Below are 17,087 nucleotides of genomic sequence, written 5' to 3'. Positions count from 1 at the left end.
ACCTTAACCTCCTTATATCCAATCAGGCAGCTCCCAGCTTGAAAGTTTGTAGAACATGACTTTGAATGAAAAGCTTTAAAATAACAAAACATATACCATGCTGCTGCACGTCCCTGCTTGTCACCAGTCAAATTGGTTGAGTTCAAATTACTAGTAGATGTGTGGAAATGCTGTACCTGAGAGAGACTTCACCTCGGTTGTGACACAAGGTTTTTAAAGTCCTTTTCTAATTCTAATTTTCTAATAAGAGAAACTCCAGGTTACTGTGTTTTCTGAGCTAGTCTGGTAAGATTCCAGCACTACACACACACGTACACCCTTTGTGTTTAATGCAAGCCTTTCCCTGGTATTGGAACAACAGAAATGTTGGCTCAGTAAGGGACTGCAACTACCACTCAAGCAAAATTCAGAAATTATGGAAGTGATGTGATTTGAATATGAATGAAAAAGTCTGGAATGCTTTGTGGGTGACACAGTGGTAAGGGGATAGGCTCCAACACACCCACAATCATGCGTACAGTGGAAACAATGGATGCATTGTTTGCAATGAATTGAATTGAACTGATCAATCTGTTAATGGTTACGACAATCAAGGTATGTTTACCCACAGTTTAAAAGGTCTTGTTAAATCCATGTGGAAAGAGCGATCTCATTAAAAAAAAAAAAAGTTTTATCTATATTACTCTAAAGTAATACAATTATGCAATTATTATGTCACTAGCATTATTTGCCCGAAACATTTTTGGCTAATCAGCTTTGATTTTTTTTTTTTTTTTTTTTTCCCAAGAGTTCAGGCGGTGTTTGTACTAAAGAACAATCAGTTCTGAAATAAAAGACAACGAAAGACACCAATATTGCAAAAATAATTATGTAGTTTCCATTTGGGATCAATAAAACACATCTATTCCATTGTATTGTATTCTAAAATACGTGTGGAAATTGAACAGAATAATGAAATTATCAATTAATTTTCAATTGACTGTTTCTCCAGACACCCAATTAAATATTTTATAATGATAAACGTTTGTATATTTTATAGTCTAAATTCGTATGGCGCCATGTGGCCACGAACGATAAAAGATTTTGGATTAGAGTTGTTGTACTGCCGTTGGCCGTTGGGGGGCGCAAGACAAGAACGCGGCAGCCAGCTTCCGTGAGGAGGAGACGCAGAGCAAACAGCGGGGGCTGGACTTGATGTCAGTAGGGCCGTCATGCCGGTTTACACAGGTCCACTGTACGCACTCGTAGTAGTAACGGCAAAGAGCCCTCGGAGCTGAGTCACAGCAGCCACGCGGCCCGGGAAACTGCTCGTCAGGGAGTGAACAAGCGAGAGCCGTCGAGGGAAGAGAGGCGGCAAAGCGACAAGCGAGGAAGAAGAAGAGGAAGAAGGAAGAAGAGAGGAAAGTCGCATCTACGCCCGAGCATGTCTGGGCTGAAGAAGAGAAACTCGAATTCCTCGGCAGACAGAGAAGAAGACCCTCAGCTCATGGAGAAAATGCTGTCCCCGGCCACCGGCGGTGTCGCAGGTGAGCCCAACAACAAGGGCGAAGCGGCGGGGAGCGACGCCGGGAACAACGCCGCCGCCGCCGCCGGAGGAGGAGGAGGAGGAGGAAAGGATGGGGTCGTGTTGAAGAAGACCATCACGCTAGTGAACGGCGTGGCCATCATCGTGGGCACCATCATCGGCTCGGGCATCTTCGTCACCCCCTCCGGCGTGGTGAGGGAGGTGGGCTCGGCGGGTCTGTCCCTCATCATCTGGACCGTGTGCGGGGTCTTCTCCACGGTGGGAGCCCTGTGCTACGCCGAGCTGGGGACCACCATCACCAAGTCCGGCGGCGACTACGCCTACATCCTGGAGGTGTACGGCTCGCTGCCGGCGTTCCTCAAGCTCTGGATCGAGCTGCTCATCATCCGGCCGTCCTCGCAGTACATCGTCGCCTACGTGTTCGCCAAATACCTGCTGAAGCCCGTGTTCCCCGACTGCCCGGTGCCGGAGGAAGGAGCCAAACTCGTGGCCTGCCTCTGCATCCGTAAGTAGCCGCGGCCGGTAGGCATTCCGAGCACCACGCTGTCTAGGTATGATGCAACTTCTGGAAGTATTGTGTGCTGTTTTTTTTTTTTTTTTTTTAAACCGCTTTATTGGTTGGTTGGTTGCGGAAACGTGATTGGATGGCTCTGGTACATCTTCTCTGGCGCGTGTTGGCCAACCAACAAAGGGTAGAATGAGTGATGCAGAATGATGAGATTATCCTGCTTGAATAAATTGTTCACTTGAACTTGGTATCCCAAATGTGTGGATGGTTTAAAAAAAAAACAAAAAAAAAAACAACACACACACACGCAAACAAAAATCAACAATACACATTCACACAGTTTTTATTCGATTATATATTTTTCCACCTTTTAACAGTTTTCTCGTGATGAAAAATAATGTGATGAGATTGAAAATGTATGGGATGTCCCACTGAACTTGAAGAAATGAGTAATAGTAAGCGATAGAATAGCTGTATTTCGTCAATTTATTTTCGGTGTTTTAACCGTAATTTCAATAAAGAGCTTACTTATTACCGTAAAGTTACAAAGTATGTTTTCTGCGTATCCCACGATATGCTTTTTCCCCTTATGAGCTGGGTCACCCAAAAATCTTCATCCCTCTCTCTGCTCCTGCTCCGGCCCCCTCTGTCACATTTCAGATTTGGTAAAATATTTGTAAAATTAAAAATAAAAATACAAATAAATAAGTAAAGCTGATCAAATATTTGCAGGGACTTGCGAGAAGTAAAAAAAAGCGAAGCATTGTTGTTTAATCTGTCAAACAAATGGTGAATAGAAATACAGGTCGCAGTGGTACTAAACACGCTGCATCGACCTCAGGAAGCGCTTTTATGAGCTTGCGAGTTCTACACTGACCAAACCCAGGGATGCATTTTTACATGTGTTTTTTTTTTTTTTTTTCTGTTTGAAGTCTTAATGAGATTAGCTGTGGGGGATGACCATCCGCTTTAGTCTGCTTGCACCATTCTGCTGTAAATCTGTTTGACCACACTCACACGCAGAACACGGGAATTTGAACCACATGCAAATTTCTCTTGGAGATTAATGAAGTCTTCATCTATCTATCTATCACATTCTAGGCAGTGTTTGAGCAATGCGGGTGTAAGTTGGATACAACTGTATATACCAGCCAGCCACTTCAGCACCTAATCTGCAGATTGACTGGGGCCTAAATCCTCACTGAGACCACATGACTTGCTTGCTCTGTATTGTGTGTGTGTGTATGTGTGTGTGTGTGTGTCTTTAGATGGGGTGGTCAGGGTTACCATGGGGCTGAGAGCCCAATGTTCATACAGAGACATACCTTTATGGCTCATTGAATACATTGAGGAGGTGTGAGTTTTTTCACATCTTATTTCTTGCAGCATGACTTTGTGCCTGCACGTGTTCTCCGGCTCGCATGCCCGAGTTTCTGTAAAAATGGACGCACGTGCCTAATTACCACTGAGTTGTGAGTTCTCATGCTTGTGTGAATTTTTTTTGTTTTTGGAAACATTTTTTGTCTTTGTGTGTGTGTGTGTGTGTGTGTGTGTGTGTGTGTGTAGCCCAGTACTGTACTGAGAGTCTCTCCATATCCTGCTCTGTCTAACACAGAGGCTTATTGTACTCTGCCCTTTGTGTTGGCCATGACCTGATTTAGGAGCTCTGAGGGGGGACCCGCTGCTTTAGATAATCACTTTTAATGGGGTCCAGGGTCAGGGGCAACAATGTAAGAGTGTGTGTGTGTGTGTGTGTGTCTGTGTGTGTGTCTGTGTGTGTGTCTGTGTCTGTGTGTGTCTGTGTCTGTGTCTGTGTCTGTGTGCAGGACCAAAGGGTACATTGCTAGTCAAACCCCCTTGAAGTTATACTAGTTTTCAAATTGTCATTCGGTATCTGGGACTCAAGTGGAGCAAGTTGCCAACTGATTGTATGTATATATATATATGCATAAATATATGTATGTGTGTATATATGTATATATCTATATATCTATATGTGTGTATAAATATATAGACATACATATAGTTATATATGTGTGTATACATATATACACACATACATATATATTTATATGTATGTGTATATGTATGCACACATATGTATATATATGTTTGTAAAAGATACTTAAGATGCTTCTCACCAAATGCATGGCTCCCTGCGAAAGTTGATACTTTGTTGCAACTTTCACATGTTGGACACATGACAGAAGCCAGGTGGCCGTTGGTCCAGGGGCCTCAAAGAGCGGGACAAGCCCCTCGGCAGGGGTTTGTTGGCCCGGAGATATCTCGCTGAAATATCGACGCCGTTTGTGACATCACAAACAGAAAACCTTGTCAGAGTTTGTTTTTGCGTAACGTGGGAGCAACACAACACATTGTCTGTAAAACCGCTCTGCAACTCTCAGCCCGCTTGCAGAGCAACGTCCAGGAACTGTCTCAGGTCCCGGGAAGGCCGTTGGTGGTTCTTTGCTGGCGGAGGGGAGATTCTATGGTGCTGTGAGCACATGCAGTGGTTGCATGTTATTCAGTAAAGTAAAGTAATGTTGCTCTCTCTCTCTCTCTCTCTCTCTCTCTCTCTCCCTCCCTCCCTCTGTCTCTGCAGTCCTGTTGACCTTTGTGAACTGCTACAGCGTGAAGGCGGCCACCAGAGTGCAGGACTTCTTTGCGGCAGCGAAGCTCCTGGCGCTCGCCATGATCATCATGATCGGCTTCGTCAAGATCGGACAAGGTACGTCGCGCCGGCTCCGTTGCTCTGCCTGCGCTCCAAGTCTTAACTCTTCCTCCGTGTCGGCAGGCAGGGTCTCTGATTGTCACCGCTCATGGCAATTAGCAATTTCATAATTGTGAGTAATTGGGATAAATTGGTCTATTTTTCGTTCAGTGCGCCTCAGGGTCCCTCCAGCGGGGCAACTGAAGCACATAGTTTCTAGCCTTGTAAACAGGCTGCACCCGCCACATGTGCGAGAGTGGAGCCATATGGCAGAATAAACAGGAAGTGTTCCTCCCGCCCCCATGAACCACACACACTGTAACGGCTGAAATACGTTGATTGAATCGCTTTAAAACCGCTTATTTCACAACAAGAAAGCGTTTGTCTGTTTTTTTGGGAGTGACCCTGCAGGGAAATGCAGAGGTCCATGAAGTCCCTGCAGGCAGATGCCTCAACAAGATTAGAGACTGGCATGAAAAACACACACGCGTGCACACGCACAATCTGTGGAAATGTTTTTATTAGATAAAAAAAAAATTTGTACAGAATGTGTCGTTCTTAAAACAGTCACGGCTCTTTGAAGGACACCCTGTCTGATTCTTAACCCTCATTATTTCCCTTTGTTGTGTTCTCAACAAAGCAAAAGTTTGCTGCACAGTCGGTCATCTGGAGCTGCGTTTCAATTAAAGTTTCTCCGCAAAATAAAAGCCATATTTCTAAAAATTTCAACGAAGCACGATTGCGATTTGCAGGTGTTCAAAGCTGTTATTCTTGGGAGATTTTATGAAAATTACATTTGCTTTTTTTTTTTGCTGTCAATCATTGCGATATTTCAGGTTTTACCCAATTCTGGGGGTAATGGAAACGCAGCTACTGATAAATGGCCTAGTTTAGGCTCGACGGGAACCAATCACCTGCTTTCATCTGCTTTCTTGGGTGTCGCAATTTCGGCACCGAAAATAATCGGAGCATTTCGGTTGGTGCTTACAAATGTATCCAAGTTCGGTGCCCAGCCAGTCATAGTGGTCTGCTGGAGTCGGAGGAGCAAGAGGTGATTGCCGAGTCGTGTCTTGACATTTGCATCAAAATGTTAATGAATTTGTGACTCAAAGGTCGATCAGATCAGGGCCGTTTCTTTTCTTCTTGACAGTAATTCAGTGAAACAGATTGATAAAGCATTACTATCATCTCTTTACGGTTCGCCAGAAGAACACAGTTTTCTGTCTGCGAGGTCACTGATGTCCAAATGAGCATATAGCTTTGGACAACTTTCTTTGCAGTTTGGGTTTTCACTTTCTAGGCTTGCCTAAAAATGCCCCAACCCCCCCGGCCCTCATCTGTCCAGCGGTGGGGCTTTTACCGCCTATTTATGATTTTTTTTTTTTTTGTGGAAACGGGATAAATTTCGAAAATAATTCCTGTTTTTATTTTTTAACTTAATAGCAAATGCGTGACTTTGATTCTAAATTCGGGGTAATTCCGTTTTTCAAGGGATGGTAGGCAACCACAGCTGTCGCTGTACCGCTGCCCCTGCCTTCCACTCCCGCGTACCTAAAGCGACTTGGTATTCGCAACAGAAATCTCGATGTTTGAAAGCAGAAATCCTCAAAGTGAGGTCAAGACCCGTCAGACTGAGGGCTCGTTGTGCGGAGCGACGGCTGAGCGAGTGCCCACCCTCGCCCCGGCTGTCTGCCTCGGCTGTGTGCAAACACCTCTCACCTCTTAGCCTGTGACCTGACATTCACGGCTTGAGAGCTCAGCCCCCTCTGACACTTTCAGTTTAACTCCAACTGAGACACCAAACCTAGAGTTGACACTTGGAACTACACATCTGTCTACGACAGGTTGACTTAACCTCCCCTCTCTGTTTCACAGACACACACAGACACACACACACACACACACACACGCAGCACTACTCTGACATTTTGTTGATCCTCAGCAAATTTGAAATTTGGCAACATTTGATTTTTCTTTTGAAAGCTCACGTTATTCACAATGAGGTCTTATCACGCGTTCATTTACATTGGATCCTGTTCCGCGCAAACACGACTCAGACTGTGACTGCACGTGCTTTAGCCTGCAGGTTAATTCTCCTCATTTGTAATCTTAGTCCTCAACAAAGTGCTCTCCCCCCCCCCCAATCGAGCTTTGTGAACGCCACGTGTAGTCTTGTGATTCCTAAATCCTTCCAGCAGTCTAAACAGCTGCAGCGCGGCCGAGTGTTTATAATCAAACACTGCCAGAGATTACCTGGAGCAAGGCAATGTTGGGGCATAAACAAAGTAGCGGTGGTGCATTTCAAAGGCCAGTAATCTGAACATTCTCGGAGCTCGTCTGCTCAGGGATTGGCTGGCGTCCCGAGATTAGAGAACATTATAATCTGATTAGCGAGCGTGCTTTCTTAGTCACCTTAGACACCTGTCCACACGGTTTTGGAGGCGGACTTCCGAACGTAGCCCCGCCCCCTTTTGTGTCTGCCAAGCACTTGATACGTGTGTCCTGCTTTTTTTTGGGGCCGGTCTTCAGCCCGCTTTCATGTTCTTAGTACGAAACCGTGTACATCTCGTCCCTTTACTTTGCCTGCCTCTTAAAGTCAGTCAGCTTGTAATCGTGAATGAATTTGTCCACTTAGCCCAACGGCGGTGAAAACCTTTTACAGGTTAAGTTTGTAATATTTGGAGCATTTTACATTGCAGCCCCCTTTCGCTCACCCTCCCTCTCGCGAGTTTGCCAGCGAACTACAGTGACCCGCGCTCTCAAACCTTGATACCTCGTCCGCCTTCTTCTTCATGAACTGAGCTAGGTGAATTCGCCGGTACAACGTTAATATTTCAGCAGGTTTTTTTTGTTTTGTTTTTCTTCCACTGATTGGCTGCTTCCCACCAGCGGCTGAGGCTGGTAAGCCAGCGCTGCCTATACCAACATGCCCCCAAGCTGTTGGTTTAGCAACCGACTGTGTGTCTGAGAATGCGGGTGCCTGTGCTGTGGGGAGCAGCTCCATCAGGAATGCAAGCGCTCGGCGTCCCCGCAGATCAGCCGTGAAACGGAGGTCGAAAGAAGAAAATGAAGGGGAGGAGGAGGGGGAGGGGGTGGAGGAGGAAGGGGAGGGAGGCTGCGATCAAAATATCGTAAATCCTCACGATGACCGATCAGCTGAACTAAAACGCCCCCCCTCCACTCCACCCCACTCCGAGTGCTGTCCTGCCCTTGAGCAAGGCAATAAAGCACCGACTCCCCGCCACCTCCTCCCCCTGTCTGTCTCACGACCCCCCGCTGTCTGTGTGGGTCCAGGGATCGGCGCCGCGCCTCAGGTGGACGACCGCTTATTGGCCGTCTCAGCCCGTCTTAACTGCGTTCAGTCCTGCGGCCCCTTCGCTGATCCGCAACCCGAGACTGATCTCAGCAGCACTGTCGTCTGTGTGTGCGGGGAAAACAGAGCCCCACGTTTACTTTACTCATTTTATTTTATTTTTTTACCCTCTTTCCCACCCCCCTCATCTTTCTCTCTTCACTCTTTCTCCTCCTCCTCCTCCTCCTCCTCCTCCTCCAGGTGAAGCCGTGCACCTCCTTCCAGAAAACGCCTTCACGGGCTCCAAATACGACTTTGGCCAAGTTGGCCTGGCGCTCTACAGCGGCCTGTTTGCCTACGGAGGCTGGTAGGTTAACATTCAGTTAAGCTACAGTCACACCTCAACTAGGCCATACTGTACGTTTGGACTCCGGTCCTCGTCCCCCAGTGCACATGGGTGGTGGTGGTGGGGGGCGGGGCGGGGAAAATAATTGATTTATTGACTCAAGTGTGGAGTCTCCCAACTCCTAATAGGCGGCGGCAATATGCCTTTCACATTGGTCAGTATTGGACCTGTGTGGGGCTGGCATGTCGTTTCTGCACAACAAACCCTCATGGGACAGCGAGTGACTTTTTGCTCCATGGTCCATAAATGCATGGCTGGCTATCCATGGGACGCATGCACTGTATAAGTGATCCATGCCAGTTTGGGTTAAGCTATTTTGACTCTTAAGACGGCTGGCCCGGACCTGCGTTTCTAAACCAATTGTTTGACATGTTAAACAGATTAAACAACAATGCTTTGTTTTTCACTTCTCGCAAGTCCCTGCAAATATTTGATCAGCATTACATTTTTTTTGTTGCAAATATTTGTCCAATTCAGGTCAACTGTATTACTGTTTGGACTGGTGGAGCCGCATTGGGTTCTAACATTTGACCTGGGGGGTGGGGGGTGGGGGGGGGAGGGGGCAGGAGCAGATGGATGGAGTGTTTTGGTGAGCCACAAAAAATATATCATGTGATCCGTAGAAAACGTTTGTTAATGTCAATTGAAAATTAACAAAGCATTGCAACATGATAGCTGTCTTTGAAGCCCTATTTCACTCTTCATTGAAATGACTCTTAAAACACTTATTAAACTTAAATAATAAAATACACATATTTTATGACTTACTATTAATGTAATTTCTTCAAGTTCAGCGGGCCAGATTAAAAAGATTCACGGGCTGCTTGCGACCCCCGAGCCGTAGTTTGCCCATCCCTGTTTCAGAGCAATGTGCACTCATCATTTTGCAGAGCTCACCTGTGACCTACTTGAAGTTTAGCACAAGTGGGAACCGCAACCCATGATAAGCACGTGACCCGCTCCGCCACCTAAGCCTCAGCAGCTCCTTGCTGGTGTTTTTCAATTGTATCAGACTTTAAAGACCCCCAGCAAACATTAACACCAACAGTGTTACACATTTTTGTGCTATTTTCACTTTCACATTTTTCTCACCTTTTTTTATATATATACTTCTACATTTCTGTATGTGCGAAAACCCATTCTCCTTATCACGTGCACTCATCCTCACCTGGGCCTCTCTTTCCAGGAACTACTTGAATTTTGTCACGGAGGAAATGATCGACGTTTACAAGTGAGTGTTGACTGAGTGGTGATGATGGAAAAAAAAAACAAAAAAAAAACAGACTTCTTTTGAGGAAGAGGAAGATATCCATTCGCGCTTGTGTTGAGTCGGACCTGAGACTGTTTGCTCGTGTCCTCAGAAACCTTCCACGCGCCATCATCATCTCTCTGCCCATTGTGACGGCGGTGTACGTTCTGACCAACCTGGCTTACTTCACCACTCTCTCCCCGGAGCAGATGCTGGACTCCGAGGCCGTGGCAGTGGTGAGTACAGACAGATTTTGAGAACAGGACGTCTTTTCCTAGCGTGTCAGGGTGCTGTTTATCAGGGGAGGCCGTGTCAGCACTTTTTATCTACCGGTAGTCCTTCTAGTTCCACTGGGTTCACTGGCGCTAGGCTAGCGCAAGTCAATGCTTTCTGCTAGCCTTCCAGTAAAACAATCTGACCCGCTCCACCCGAGACTGTTGATGTAAAATGTCTGTGTTGATAAAAAAAAATAATGTTAGAAGTAATACATTGCATTGCAATGAATTTTGAGGGCATAGTCAAGAAATGTCTCAGAAGCAACATAAGCTGCGATGCAAAGCAGAGATAACGGAGCAGTTGGGGAGGAATCTTGCATTGGTCCTCGCAGATAGCAAGAACTAAATGAACACCGTTGGAGCCACACGTGTCTCGGATGCTACTGTGCGTTTTCTCTATGCGAGTATATTTGCTGTGGTAGATGTGGGCTTCGACAGTCAAATCGGCATTAATACGTTGATTTGATTTTGTTTTTTTTATTGTGTGACAAAAGAGGTTAACCGGAAATGAACACGCTGACAAGACTGCTACCGCCCCCTAGTGTTGGGGAGGAGGACCCGTTCCCGTCAATAATTGGATTTTCTCAGCTGCATGTAAACGTGGGCAAGGAGAGAAGTCCGATTAGACCAGAAAAACGAATTTGTAGCTTCAGTCCGATTCAGCTTTGCGCGTAAACGTAGTCGTTGTGTGACTGAAGGCCTTTCTTGCCACTCTGCTCATGTAAACCTGACCCCTGTGCTCTTTGCCCCCCCCACCCCCCAGGATTTTGGCAACAAGCACCTCGGTGTGATGGCGTGGATCATCCCCGTGTTTGTGGGTCTGTCCTGCTTCGGCTCGGTCAACGGCTCCCTGTTCACCTCATCCAGGTGAAATGAAACTCACGCGTACCGTTGCATGAATGACGAAACAGAACGGCTGTGGCTCAGCTTCCTTCACTGTCCGTCCCTCGCAGGTTGTTCTTTGTCGGATCTCGGGAGGGTCACCTTCCAAGCCTGCTGTCCATGATCCACCCCACACTGCTCACCCCGCTGCCGTCGCTGGTGTTCACTGTGAGTACGAAACGCTCGTTTTTTGGGACTCGGTACACACTGTAGCGTGTCATGCTGGAGTGAATGTGTCGTGTGTCTGTTTAGTTCATTTTGCATGCTCATCTGGTGAAAAGCCTTTTAAAAAAGGCTTCAAGGTCGGCCATAGAAAAAGATCACCGGTCACCGGGAATGAATCTTGTGTCCACCACGTGTATTTGAAGTATTTTTTTTTCAATTGCTGGCTGAGCCGGAGAGCAACAGTTGAAGGCATCTGGCCGCCACAATGGTTGGCAGTGGCCGTGTGGACAGAACCACGTGACGAGCTTCTGCAAGATTTAACTAAGCTGAGGTCAAACACAAAAACACATTTTCTCTCATTGGGGAAAGTCTCTGCACTAGCGTGGCGCTGCTGCTGCTGCTGCTGCTGCTGCTGCCGCCGCCTCCTGTTTTGGTCGAAACCTGAAAGATCTCATTTGGTTATGGAGTCCACAGAAAACTGAAAACACTTCTTTTTTTTTTTATTGACGGCTTTATTTACAACATACATGCAGTGAAGACATTTCGATAAATAGGTAACATGAAAAATGTTGAATCTGCTCTCTCTGTTCTCTCCCAGTGCCTGATGACGCTGCTGTACGCCTTATCCAACGACATCTTCTCCGTCATCAACTTCTTCAGCTTCTTCAACTGGCTCTGCATCGCCATGGCCATCCTGGGCATGATGTGGCTCCGCTACAAGAAGCCGGAGCTAGAGCGGCCCATCAAGGTGGGACAAGCTGACGCGCTAAGGCAGAAAGGGAAAAAATGATTAATAGAATAGAATAGAACTGCAGCCCCAAGTGCAGGAAGACGTTAGCATTGAAAATGGATGGAATAGAATAGAACATAATAGAATAGAATTGAATAACATTGCAACTCCAGGGAGAAGGGAAAAGCTGGTATTGAAAATTAATAGAATAGAATAGAATAGAATAGAATCACTTTTTGTCATCCACCAGGGTGGAAAATTGTCTTTGGCTCTCCAACACAGGAGACGACAAGAAAGACAAGGACAGCACTGAAAATACAAACACATTAAGAGATAAAATAGAGAAAAAGTTCAGAGTAAAATACACAAATTTCTTTTACTCACACTCAGCAGTGCAGGTTAATTAACTGGAGTTTACCAGTCAGAAATGTTTCTGGGAGAGATCCAGCAGAGATGCTGCCAGGCAGGATGAGAAGGAGGTGGAGGAGGAGGAAGAGGTGGAGGAGCTGAGCCCTGTGTGTGTGTGTGTGTGTCTGCACTCGAGGCGCACAGAGGAGCATTGTGGCCGGCTTTGTACTCGCGATATTGTGCCAGCGAGTGAATTAACGGAGGGACAGTGGCGGCACTGTCCCTCCTGCGCTCGTGCTCGTCTTCTCGCTTCCCTGGTGCCGCGTCGCATTCCTGCTGGCCAACGGCTCGAGAGCGGAGCTCCCGCGGAGCCGCGCAGGACGGAGCTCGAACCGGCTAGACCCTGCGACGAGGAGGGACGCCGGACGGCAGTATTATTTATCTATTTACTTGTTACGTTGTTTATTTATGCATTTTAGATCAGATTGATGTGCTGCTCTCACAGCCTCGGCTCATCTGGAAGGACTCCTCACCAGAGAGCATCAGCGAGGAACAAACACTGATACCAGACAGTCTGACAGTCTGACGCGGTTGTTGCTGGAGAGCTCGACATCGTTTCAACTTAGAGAGCTCGATGGAGGGGTGGATGGATGGACAGATGGATAAATAGATGGATCGGTAGATAGATGGATGGATGGATACATGGATAGATAGATAGTTTGATGGATGGATACAGTCGAATAGATGGATGGATGGATGGATGGATACATGGATAGATACACACATGGCTCAGTCTTCAAACTATCAGTGAAGAAGTTTCTACGTTATTCAGTTGGTTCATCGCGCGGCTCGCTGGCGGTTCTGATGATTTGTGTTTAACCGGCACAGCAGGTTATTCGCGCGAAGGCGGAAACCAAAAAGAAAAGTCAAGTCAAACGACCGTCTCCAGGTGTCACTTGACAGTCAATGGCGTTAACAAACATGTTTTGTTTGGCGTGCGCAACTCCATCCTTTCACATGCAAATGTTTGTCCTGCAAATTTTGACTCCTATCAACAGATCCAAAGGGTTTATGTGTGTGGTATTAGGCCTCAAGCAGCCCCCCTCAGCCATCAGAGATTAGCACACACCAGTGTGAAGGGAGCGAGAGGGAGACGTGTGTCAGCCACTATTAAAACCCACTTTACCGATTCAATGAACCGCAGTGCCGGTTTTGAAACAACAACAAATGAATTGCATCACAGTTGAAGCAGCGGAATTTGCATGTAAATCCCAGCAGGATAAAAGACTGAGGTGATCCGGCTCTTTAACGCAACACTGGGCGAGGTGGGGCGAGTGGAGCGATGACTCGCACGTGTTGCACTTTGCACCCTGCAATTCTGCGTTTAAAGAAAGATACCTCGGTTCGCGCTGGCTTCATCTCACTGTTTACTACCTCTGTGCACTCTATGCACTGAAAATGGTTGAGCTGCTGAGAAACTGAATCTCTTTGGGATAAATAAAGTGTATATGCATATATCACTCCAGCTATATCACTCCAGCTATATCACTCCAGCTATATTACTCCAGCTATATCACTCCAGCTATATTACTCCAGCTATATCACTCCAGCTATATTACTCCAGCAATATCACTCCAGCTATATCACTCCAGCTATATCACTCCAGCTGTATCACTCCAGCTATATCACTCCAGCTATATCACTCCAGCTATATTACTCCAGCTATATCACTCCAGCTATATCACTCCAGCTATATCACTCCAGCTATATTACTCCAGCTGTATCACTCCAGCTATATTACTCCAGCTATATCACTCCAGCTATATCACTCCAGCTATATTACTCCAGCTATATCACTCCAGCTATATTACTCCAGCTATATCACTCCAGCTATATCACTCCAGCTATATTACTCCAGCTATATCACTCCAGCTATATCACTCCAGCTATATTACTCCAGCTGTATTACTCCAGCTTTATCACTCCAGCTATATTACTCCAGCTATATCACTCCAGCTATATCACTCCAGCTATATTACTCCAGCTGTATCACTCCAGCTATATTACTCCAGCTATATCACTCCAGCTATATCACTCGTCGGTGCTTCACTTTCTTCACCATGTCCGGTATATCCAGACGTGTAACGTGTGTCCGCTCTCCTCTCGCCAGGTGAACATCTTACTGCCGGTGAGCTTTGTGCTGGCCTGCCTCTTCCTCATCATCGTGTCCTTCTGGAAGACTCCCAAGGAGTGCGGCATCGGCTTCGGCATCATCGCCACCGGCGTCCCCGTCTACTACATCGGGGTTTACTGGCAGAACAAGCCCAAGTGGCTGGAGCAGGCCATCTGTGAGTAGCAACCAGCCAACCAACCAAGCCCCATTTATACTGTTTTTAGCTGTTTTAACCCAAGCATGGGCAAACTGTGGCCCGGGGGCCATATGTGGCCCTTTAAGCTTTTTAATCCGGCCCGCCCAAGTTGAGGAAGTTATATTATGACGTTAAAGCACACGTTCTCTACATATCCCATGATATATATTTTTCCTCTCATGAGGTGGCTCACCACAACACTCCATCCATCTGCTCCTGCTCCAGCCCCCTCTGTCACATTTTAGAACCCATTGTGACCCACCAGTCAAAAATTCTGTCCGCCCCTGATCTAACGCCAGTGTGTGTGTGTGTGTGTGTGTGTGTGTGTGTGTGTGTGTGTGTGTTTCTTCCCTGCAGTCTCGGCCACGGTGCTGTGTCAGAAGATGATGGAGGTGGTGCCTCAGTCTTAAGACGGCAGTGACGAAAACTTGCGAGTGATCAAGCTTGACCTCATCTGACCCAAACACCCTGCTCTTACACACACACACACACACACACACACACACACACACACACACACACACATCATCTGGGCTCAGATAACAAGCAGATCTGTTTGCAGCAGTTTGATGCCACTGCATCTTCTTCCTCTCCTCCTCTGTTTGCGTTTCATACGACGCTTCCAGGTTGTCATCAGTGCAGGCTTTTTTTTTTGGGGGGGGGGGGGGTTTCTTAGCGTCTATTTTTAACTCTTTTCTTTGTCTTTTTTTATTGTTCGAAACAGTGTGGTTCATCGAAATGCTTTTGTATACGTTGTTGAAATGGTTCCTTGTTACATACAATCCTGTTCTTCTTCAGTTCTCTCAGTAACGCGTGCCTTACGTGGCCTCAGAGTTGCTCCGCTCGCCTTTGGCGTCGCAGTCGACGCTCGAACTGAGCTCCCGCTACCGAAAGAAACAAAAAACAAAAAAAGCAAAACAACAGAAAAAAATAAAATTCTACATTTCATCTGCTGGGGGGGAAAAAAGGGGATTTGGAAACCAAAAGATGACCCAAAAAATGTTTTGTATTTGATGTTCATGACGAAGAAACATTTATTCTATTGTGGTCATAGCTGAGAGGATGAGTGGAGGTGTTGCAGTGGTGAGTGAGAGTATCACGTCTCTCCTTGTTTTAAATCCGCGGGATAAACGCCTCTCAGCCGTCTCCCAAATCGTCCACCAACTCGCTTTGACTTTATTCCTCGACTCGCAAATCGACAAAACATACGGAACACCGCAAAACTAAAAACTCGGAAAACACTTGCAAAGTTCTCGTTGAGTTTCATCGCAGGTCCAGCGCGTTAGCCTCGTGTTTGTGCTGCTGCTGCTACATTTGGGCTCAACTGTGCCGCAGATAAACTGCCGGGATGCACCTGTTGTTTTTATTATTATAGTATGTGTTTCCGCATTGTAAGCGTGAACGCATTCTATTGTATTAAATGTGCGCGTGTATTTGTGCGCGCGGCCGCGTGTGTGTTAATGTGAGTGTGTGTGTGTGTGCGCTAATAAGCTAGAGGCCAAGACAGGCAGACGGACACCTTTGTTTACTAAGCTGGATGGCGAGAAATTCCGCAGAGCGTGTGGGGGGGCAGGGGGGGGGGGGGGTGTTTGTTTGTTTGTTTGTTTGTTTGTTTTAATGGTCAAAGAACAGAAGGATAAACACAGTATGAACTGAAACTTTTCTTTGTTAACCTGTCCGCGCACAGCGTCTGTCTGTGCCGAACTTAATGAGTGTAGCCCCTGCGTCGCGGCTTCCACAGAGAGGCGGCGCGAGTGTTGGGTGGAAGTGGGGGGGAGGGGGGGGAGGGGGGGGGGTTGGGCTGCGGGGGGGTTACAGTTTGTAGGTGTAGAGTCTTGCTAACACTCCATCCATCACGCGCGGAGCTGATGGGAAACTAACCCCATAGGAATGTAGAGGTTGTTTATTTATTTATTTTTTAGGAAACTTCGTTGTTGTTGTTGTTGTTCTTATTTGTTTACAGGGCATTTTGTTCAAAAGTGCTTTACAAATAAAATGTTGAGTTTTTCTTTTCCAAAACCCCCCTTGTGTTTGACTCGTCCCTTTACCACGTTGTCGTCATGGCAGATAAACACACACGCGCAAATCAAATCAACGATACATCATCCATGTTATCTGTTTCTATCGCTGCTACTCCTGCACTCAGGGAAGGTGGGGGGTTGAGCCCGCAACCCTCTGCAACCGCCGTGACTATCAGCTCTCCAAATGTGCATGATCAACATATAGTATATTTAATTGGGGCTTAACTTGAAATGCACGGCAGTGACCAACAAACACTGTAATTGGGAATCTTAAAAGGTAATTCAGACAAAATCACTCATTCTCTGGCAGTTTAGCCACATTAACAGTCAAAGGTTTGGACACACCCTATGAATTTAATGTCATCAAAACTACTTGAGGGTTATTTCTATCGGTGGGTGGAGTCACATCTCAGTCGTAGAAGGGTTACGTTGGAGCAACTGAACTTGTTCCTGCGATCTTGAAGATCAAGAAGAACAACTACCAGCTGCCCCAACTTAATCCTTCTGCCTCAGATGCCCCGGATGACTGAGAACCTTCACAGACAGACCTTCTGGCGGTAGTCGCACTGTGAGTTGGGACTCCCCAAGTATCACCGTCCCAAATTTA

General features: G+C 46.6%; 1 protein-coding gene across 1 annotated transcript; it reads left to right on the top strand.

Moving 5' to 3' along the window:
• The first annotated feature begins 1,126 nt into the window (after positions 1-1,126).
• slc7a5 (solute carrier family 7 member 5) lies at positions 1,127-15,088 on the top strand. Its single transcript, XM_076042874.1, has 10 exons — positions 1,127-2,030; positions 4,636-4,761; positions 8,297-8,402; positions 9,628-9,672; positions 9,803-9,926; positions 10,729-10,832; positions 10,919-11,015; positions 11,611-11,760; positions 14,261-14,438; positions 14,817-15,088. The coding sequence occupies exons 1-10, from the start codon at positions 1,424-1,426 to the stop codon at positions 14,867-14,869; spliced, it is 1,590 nt and encodes a 529-aa protein (XP_075898989.1). The 5' UTR covers positions 1,127-1,423; the 3' UTR covers positions 14,870-15,088.
• Positions 15,089-17,087: the final 1,999 nt, after the last annotated feature.

Source organism: Nelusetta ayraudi, unplaced genomic scaffold, assembly GCF_046127955.1.
Source record: "Nelusetta ayraudi isolate G7.1 ecotype Tasmania unplaced genomic scaffold, CSIRO-AGI_Nayr_v1 ptg000071l, whole genome shotgun sequence".
Classification (NCBI taxonomy): Eukaryota; Metazoa; Chordata; class Actinopteri; order Tetraodontiformes; family Monacanthidae; genus Nelusetta; species Nelusetta ayraudi.
The sequence above is the reverse complement of the archived record's forward strand: the minus strand, read 5'-3'. Positions and strand labels throughout refer to the sequence as shown.